Source organism: Scomber scombrus, chromosome 9, assembly GCF_963691925.1.
Source record: "Scomber scombrus chromosome 9, fScoSco1.1, whole genome shotgun sequence".
In the NCBI taxonomy this organism is placed as follows: domain Eukaryota; kingdom Metazoa; phylum Chordata; class Actinopteri; order Scombriformes; family Scombridae; genus Scomber; species Scomber scombrus.
The window spans coordinates 1,216,448-1,224,972 of record NC_084978.1 but is presented as its reverse complement, the minus strand read 5'-3'; the positions used below and the strand labels follow the sequence as shown (position 1 = coordinate 1,224,972).

Genomic DNA, 8,525 nt, shown 5'->3' with positions numbered 1-8,525 from the left:
AAGAAGGAAGGAACAAGGGAGGGAAGGAAGGAAGGAACGAGGGAGGGAAGAAAGGAAGGAAGGAAGGAACAAGGGAGGGAAGGAAGGAAGGAACGAGGGAGGGAAGAAAGAAAGGAGGGAGGGAAGAAAGGAAGGAAGGAAGGAGGGAGGGAAGAAAGGAAGGAAGGAGGGAAGAAAGGGAGGATGGACAGATGGAAGAAAAGAGGAAAGGAAGGAAGGAAGTAGGGAGGGAAGAAAAAAAGGAGGGAAGAAAGGAAGGATGGACAGAATGAAGGAAGGAGGGGAGAAAAGAGGAAAGGAAGGAAAGATGGGGGAAAGGAAGGAAGGAAAGAAGGGACGATGGACAGAAGGAAGAAAAGGAAGAAGGAAAGATGGAAGGAAGGAGGGAAAGTGGGCCGGATTGTTTCCCTTGGCGGCCCGGTTCTGGCCCGCAGGCCTCATGTTTGACCTCCTGCTTTCTGCCTGTTTTTCTTACATTCGTTGTTATTTTACTGGCCGTATGTTGGAGTGTAGTGTGGCGGGAAACATTTCTTGTTTTTCTTTTTCTAGAAAAACAAAAACAAAACTCTGAGTTTGTTTCATTTTACATTAAAATATGATTTAAAATGTTTGTGAGGAGAAAGACGGACTGTTCATGGATGGATGGATGATTGATGGATGGATTATTGATTGATTGATTGATGGATTATTGATTGATGGATGGATGGATTATTGATTGATTGATTGATGGATCATTGATGATTGATTGATGGATTGTGCTCTTCCTGATTCCCCTCCCGGCCACGGACCAATCGGATGTCTACGCTGTGGAAAGCTCGACTCCGCTGTCACACACACCGCTGTCGATCCGAACGTCCACCTTCAGATCCTGAACCTGAGCGCACAGAGCTTCACCTGCAGAGAGAGAGACAACGCCGTTGTCATGGTGACAGGTCATGTGACAGGACAGCAGTGATGGAGAGAAACTATTTACATGTTAACGTTGTTCATTAGTAACTAAATATAAATGTAATCTGTTCCAGTTACTGATGAAAATATTGATGATTATAAAGGAAGTTACATCTGAAGTCAGTGTAAGATTTTCTGCTGTTTTATCTGCAGTTTTTTTTATTGTGTTTTCTGCTGTTTTCTTCCAGCCTGGTATTATAACGTGAATAATATTTATAATTAATAAAGATCAGAGGTTTTCAGAGTGGGAGGAGAACCTCTGCAGGAGCTCCAAACTGTTTCAGAGGAAAAGAAGTTAAAAACATATGAGCAGATCTCACAGAATAATAATAATAAATGTGATTGGGTTAAAAAGATTTTGGGATTTTTACAGTTTTTCTCAGATTCATAAACTAATAAAAACCTTCACACAGACTTGTTTGTTTAAATGTTTGTTGCTACTGAAGTTGATCAATCAGCAGTGTTACAGTATGTTGTCTGTAGGATCAACTGAGCACGAAATTAAGCAAATAAACACAGACGAGGAGTCAGAGGGGAAACCCAGAGACTCACTTTAAAAACCCCTCAGATACATTTACCTCATCTCTTATTTTAGTGTGTTTTTTTACTCAGACATGTAAATTTCCACTCAGGGATCAATAAAAAAGCATCAAATCTTCACATTAGAGAAACTGACACCAGAGAATGTTTTCTTTATTCCTCAATTCATTAATAAATAAATAAATAATCAATTATTAAAGTTTTTAATGTTGATTTATTGATAAATTAACGATTAAAAGGAGGTTACATCTGAAGTCACACCTTTAAGATTTACCTCATGTTTTATATTTAACATGTTACTGAAATACATATATTACTGTTTTTAATTCTTTAAAATCAATAATTTGTTTATATTTAGTAAATAAATCATGACGTGGGCTTAAATGTAATAAGTTACATTACTTTGATGAATAAACAGAGTAACTAGTAATCTATTACATTTCCACAGTAATCATGATGAAGTGTTTGCTCACCGGTCGTCTCCTCCTCCTCTTCCTCCTCTTCCTCCTCCTCCTCCTTGTTGTTGTCATGGCGACACAGTGCCTCCTCCAGGACGCTCAGTGCTCTGCACTCTCCGACTGACCTCAGACCAGCCAGCAGATCTCTGACCGTCCCGCCGGAAACCTGCAGGAGGACAAACAGTAAGAGGTCAGAGGTCAGTAGGGGGCGCTGTTGCACCCTGCCCGGTCTTTCTCTCTATCACCCAGAACTCCACAGCAACCAACTGGAACTCCATAGCAACCACCCAGACCTCCATAGTAACCACCCAGAACTCCACAGCAACCACCCAGAACTCCATAGTAACCACCCAGAACTCCACAGCAACCACCTGGAATTCCATAGTAACCACCTGGAATTCCATAGCAACCACCCAGACTTCCATAGCAACCACCCAGACCTCCATAGTAACCACCCAGAACTCTAGTAACCACCCGGAATTCCATAGTAACCACCCAGAACTCCATAGCAACCACCCAGACCTCCATAGTAACCACCCAGACCTCCATAGTAACCACTCAGAATTCCATAGCAACCACCCAGAACTGTAGTAACCACCCGGAATTCCCTAGTAACCACCCAGAACTCCATAGCAACCACCCAGACCTCCATAGTAACCACCCAGAACTCCATAGCAACCACCCAGAACTCTAGTAACCACCCAGAACTCCATAGCAACCACCCAGCACTCTAGTAACCACCCAGATATCCATAGTAACCACCCACAACTCCATAGTAACCACCCAAATTCCCATAGTAACCACCCACAACTCCACAGTAACCACCTGGCAACACCCAAGTAACACCTGATCCAACCGCCCTGGTTAAAACGCTGACATCATCAGCAACTGTCAGTCATGTGACATGGTTTTTTTTTTTGGGGGGTGGGGGAGGGGGATTTGTACCTCGTAGCTGTCCAGCAGTGTCTTGGCAGGGGAGGGGCTCAGTCTGAAGGCCGTGTTCAGGATCCCCAGACCCAGACTGTGAGCCAGACTCTCCCAGCATCCTTCACTCTCCAGAGTACGACACACTTCCTGCTTCACCTCCACGGTCAGGCTGGCCAGGTCACCTGCACAGGTGGGATAGTTTACAGTTTAATGATAAACTTCATTGTATAAAACAGTAAACTTCTCTGGGAATTTAATGATTAGAATGAACTATGAATAAAAAGAAAAACAACATATGCATATATTAAAGTTTAATTAATAAAAAGTATTTATTAAATAAACATAAATACTGTCTATACAGTATAACATTAAAACGTTTAAAAATGACATTTACATTACAATTACATACATATTATCGATATATCTGTGATAGGCCGATATCGGTGGATAATATCGGCTGGCTGATATAACGGTCATTATCAGACTGAGCTCACCTTGAGGGGGGACGAAGGCTCTGTGGGGAGTTTTTGGTTCGTACTCTTTACCGTTCAGAAGGTCCAACACCTGGAAACACAAAACCATAAAGATTAATTAATACGTCTATTAAAGATTTATTAAAGTTATTTACAGCTGGGCCACATGCATGTTTACTGTTAAGTGAACCTGCCGTTTCCAACGTTCCCTGAAGCTATCAGACTGACTCTGTGTCATCTTTAGTCATATTTTACATATTTTAATATTTTAAGGTTATTAGACTAATTATTAATAATAATGTTACATTACAGCAGGTATTGTGTCGTACCTCTGAGGTGGAGGCCATGTTCAGTGGAGTTGTTCCTGGGATGTAACCTTCATCTTCATCCTCTTCATCGCAGCACTCCTCCTCACTGAAGAACAGCGGCTCATAGTTTTCCTTCTTAGCGTCGGCTCCTAGAGAACAGGAACAGGAGCAGAAGAAGAAGTGAAAGTGTCACAGAGCTGAACCACAGAATCATGTGATTTTATATTATATAATATAACTGTATTAACAATTTTAAACTACTAAATACAAATGTACTGATCTGAATTAAATATATTTGATTTTTAATAAATTTGCAAAATGTTTCTAAAAACCTGTTTTCACTTTGACTTTAAGTTACTTTGTGTAGATTTATGAGTTTACTTTTTTTTTTATCCATTTAAAATTAAATATAAGTATAATAGATCAAAGGTGAAGGTTTAAACACTTCCTGAACAAGGCCCGGAAAAAGTTTAAGTATTTAAATTGTTTTGTGAACTATGGACCAGCAGAGCCATGCTAACAGTTTCCCTTTACTTCCAGTCTTTATGCTAAGCTAAGCTAATCATCACTGTGTTTACCCGCAGCCATCAGCAGAGCCATGCTAACAGTTTCCCTTTACTTCCAGTCTTTATGCTAAGCTAAGCTAATCATCACTGTGTTTACCTGCAGCCATCAGCAGAGCCATGCTAACAGTTTCCCTTTACTTCCAGTCTTTATGCTAAGCTAAGCTAATCATCACTGTGTTTACCCGCAGCCATCAGCAGAGCCATGCTAACAGTTTCCCTTTACTTCCAGTCTTTATGCTAAGCTAAGCTAATCATCACTGTGTTTACCTGCAGCCATCAGCAGAGCCGTGAGCTTGATGGAGCCTCGTCCTGCAGCGATGTGGAGCGGAGTGGAGCCGTTAAAGGTGCAGCAGTCCACCCTGGCGTTACCCTGACGACGGAAAACACCACACATGAAACATCACACACACATTACATTATTCAACTGAGAATAACCTGAACATAACAGCCAAAAATACGTTTAAGGGTCAGTAACTAATAAGTGTTGGTAAGATGATGAATTCATAAATCAGTTAAACTAGATTTAAAAGCAGCATCAGGTTTGTTAAAATGTACATTTAGTATTTTTGTTGGTTTTATATCATTTGAAATGACATTTGCACCATTTTTTACCAAAAGTAAGACTGAATGCTCCTGAAAATGTCAAATGGTGTAACCACAAAAGAATGATAAATATTACATATTTTATCACCTAGAAAGAGAAGAAAGATAAACAAGGGAGAACATAAAGAAAGGAAGAAGAGAAGAAAGAAAAAAACAATAAGTTGGAGGAGGAAAGAAAGACAAAAATAAAGATAAAGAAAGAAGTAAAGCAGTCAGGTTCCTGATCTCCATGGTAACCAGAGTAAATGTAATATTTATAACAATTGTATTCCATTACCTTTATTTAATATAAAGTTATAATGTAAGATCATGCCAAACTAGTTGATATGGTGTTTTATTGACTATTTACTGTTTTTAAGCAAGTTGAATTATTTGGTACAAAGTTTTTATGGTTACACCACTTAGACATTTTTGCCATAATCCTCTAATATATTCTCTCTAAATGGGTTAAAAGCAGAAATTTGATGCTGGGTCCACAAAAAAAGAATGTGTGAAGTTATTCATACGTTTATTTTATCATTTTAACCCTTTAAATTTAAACTAAACCACATGGACACAAACATCACCACAGTGCTTAATGAACGCTGTGCTGTGATTGGTCGGTGGGTTCGTACCTCCAGCAGCAGGCAGCCGGCCAGCGACACGTTGTCGGCCTCGGTGGCGAGGTGCAGGGCGGTCCGCCCGCAGCTGCGCTCCTGAGCCTCCACGTTGGCCCCGTCATCCAGCAGCTCCCTCAGAGACGTCAGCTGATTGGCCAGGACCGCCAGGTGGATCGCACACAGACCTGGTAACCATGGCAACAAACGGACAGACACACGGTTAAACATTGGGTTTCAGAGCGTGTGTGTTTCTGTGTGTGTGTGTGTGTCTGTTAGTGTGTTTCTGTGTTTTGGTGTGTGTACTTGCTGTATGTGTGGGTGTTAGTGTGTTTCAGTGTGTGTGTATCAGTGTGTGTGTGTGTGTGTGTTTGTGTATGTTTCAGTGTGTGTGTGTGTGTGTGTGTGTGTCTGAGTGTGTGTGTGTGTGTGTGTGTGTGTGTATGTTTCAGTGTGTGTGTGTGTGTGTGTGTGTGTGTGTATATATGTGTGTGTGTGTCTGTGTGTGTGTGTGTATATGTGTGTGTGTGTGTATATGTGTGTGTGTGTATGTATATGTATATGTGTGTGTGTGTGTGTGTGTGTATATGTGTGTGTGTATATGTGTGTGTACCTGCTGTGTGTGTGTGTGTATATATATTTATATATGTGTATGTGTGTGTGTGTGTGTGTGTGTGTGTGTATATGTGTGTGTGTGTATATATGTGTGTGTATATGTGTGTGTATATGTGTGTGTGTATGTGTGTGTACCTGCTGTGTTGGTCTGGTCCATCAGTCCTCTCAGCTCTCTGTGTTGTAGTAAAGACTTGATGATTCCTCCTCGTCCTTCCTGCTGCGCTGCCAGGTGGAGCGCCGTGTTGCCGTGGCGATCTGTCAGAGTCGGGTCAGCGCCGGCCAAGAGGAGCGCCTCCACGGCCCCCCTCTGCTGGGTGATCACCGCCAGGTGCAAAGGAGTCTGGGAAACATGGAGGACGGAGGATGATGAGACACATTTTATAAACTGATTCACAAATTAATTTGAGTCTCCTGAAGTTCAAAATAACCCAAACACAGCCGTCACCTGTCCTGATTTAAACCAGTTTATATGTGTGTCAGCTCTCTGTGGAGACACAACAGCATTAATATATAAACTCTGCTTATCTCAACCTCTCCTAACATGACCCTATTACTGTGAACAGCGGCGGAGAGAGGCCTTGAAATCCACCGGGGCTTTTTCCCCCGGCCCCGGTGTTTTGTCCCAACTGGTTTCCATTTTAACTGGTTTCCATTTTAACTGGTTTCCATTTTAACTGGTTTCCATTTTAACTGGTTTCCATTTTAACTGGTTTCCTTACTGAACTGTGTTGCGCTTCCGTCAGCAGATTCGACACAAATTCACAAATATACAGCGTATTACTGGAGATTTATAAGCCCCAGTTATATAGTGCTCACTTCCAGAAACATATTCGACTCGAAATATGTTTTATATTGGACTTGACCCGGTTTTGCAAACTGTTCATTCATTGGACGACGAGCCCTTTTCTCCCAGCATGCTTTGCTCCATTCCACATTTTAAGAACAAACAAAGAAAATAATATATTGCAGTTAGAAAAATGTAAATATCCAACCATGGAAGTTGTAGAATAATGAACTAGGAGTTGATTTAAGTTGCAAAATTGGAAGCGATGAGAAAGAATTGGAGCACAAGACCATGACTGAGAGATGCACAGCAAGAAAGCGTTATAAATACATCATGGATTATAAATAACTGATATATAAGTCGTGTAGTTTTCTCAGTATCTTGCAGCTCATGACGTTCGGCAGAGTATTCATGATGTCATCGGCCTACTGGGAATTGTCCCATAGCCGCCCCGCCTTTGACTGTGAACCTTCTTTTCCTCCTCTCGTCTCCTCATCTCGTCTCCTCCTTCCTTTGCTCCATAAATGTTTAAAATGAGAGGTTAAGTCACGTTCTTGCTTCTTTAATGGTCTTAATGCTCCTGGTTCTTTCCCTTAATTTGCTTCATGTACTTTCAACACTAACACGGTTTCTGTGTCTGAGGTTCAGATATTTAAGTTACCGCTGATTAAGAGAGGCTTTATTTTATTTCAGTCTGATTATCAGGTTACCGTTTTAATTTGATGCTGGGTAGACAAAAGAAGAAAGTTATTCATACGTTTATTTTGACCCTTTAAATTTAAACTAAACCACATGGACACAGAAACATATCTCTTCCATCACTTCTTTGTGCTGCAACATTAAATCTTTACTGGTTCATTCTTTCCTTCACTCCTTGTTTCCTAATTAAGAAACAGCTTCATACACCAGGCTGTCAGAAACCTAAACTCTCTCCCCTCACTCCCTCCAGCCATATCCTCCAGGCTGTCAGAAAGCTGACCCCCCCACCCCCACCCCCCCACAGACTGATTGCTGCTATTTACTGACTGTTCTTTTTGCACTATATCTGTTAAAAATACACATTACTGCCTTTTTGCACTACCACAACTTAACGTTACAGAAACTTATGCTGCTACTTCCTACATATAAAAAAAAAGTAGACTCTTATCTTATTTTATCTTACTGCCTATCCATTCTATTTTTTTTATTTTTATATTATTATTAGAAAATGTCTTATCTGTTGTGCACTTCAATGTTTACTCTTTAGTGTTAGGAAACATCCGTCTTATCTGTTGTACCTGTGCACTTTATCTGTTCCACCGTGTGATAGTAAGAAACGTCTCGATTCCTTTTTATTCCTTAATATGTGAAGAAACTGACAATAAAGCTGAATTTGACTTTGACTTGACTGAAGTGTTTCTTGTTGCTTCTCATCTAAAAAACGTTGCTTCCAAACTCAGAACTTTATTTGATGTCAGAGATTAAATGAATCTTTTAAAGCAGCAGTGTTACCTGGTACAGGTGGTTCCTCATGTTGAGAACCTCCTCTCCAGGCAGAGCAGAGACAACCTGAGTCAGACTCTTCAGCGCCTCCTGCTGGTTGTGGAGGACGGCCAGATGAAGCCCACTGAAGGAGAAAATATGAGAAAATTATAAAAGACATTAATAAATTTAAATCCTGGGACTTTAATATTTGAAAAGGAAACAAATCTGAGCTGTAAAAATGTC

General features: G+C 40.7%; 1 protein-coding gene across 2 annotated transcripts in view; it reads right to left on the bottom strand.

Annotated features, from left to right (window-relative positions):
• Window positions 1–229: 229 nt before the first annotated feature.
• The window catches only part of nfkb1 (nuclear factor of kappa light polypeptide gene enhancer in B-cells 1), a 65,144-nt gene continuing 56,848 nt past the window's right edge, over window positions 230–8,525 (bottom strand). For both annotated transcript variants that reach the window (XM_062425726.1, XM_062425727.1), the window contains 9 exons: window positions 8,310–8,424; window positions 6,170–6,374; window positions 5,438–5,607; window positions 4,488–4,590; window positions 3,676–3,803; window positions 3,368–3,437; window positions 2,892–3,055; window positions 1,962–2,112; window positions 230–894 (listed from right to left, as the gene is read on the bottom strand). In XM_062425726.1, coding sequence (XP_062281710.1) covers window positions 800–894; window positions 1,962–2,112; window positions 2,892–3,055; window positions 3,368–3,437; window positions 3,676–3,803; window positions 4,488–4,590; window positions 5,438–5,607; window positions 6,170–6,374; window positions 8,310–8,424 — 1,201 coding nt within the window. In that variant the 3' untranslated portion in view covers window positions 230–799. The remainder of the gene's footprint in view (window positions 895–1,961; window positions 2,113–2,891; window positions 3,056–3,367; window positions 3,438–3,675; window positions 3,804–4,487; window positions 4,591–5,437; window positions 5,608–6,169; window positions 6,375–8,309; window positions 8,425–8,525) is intronic.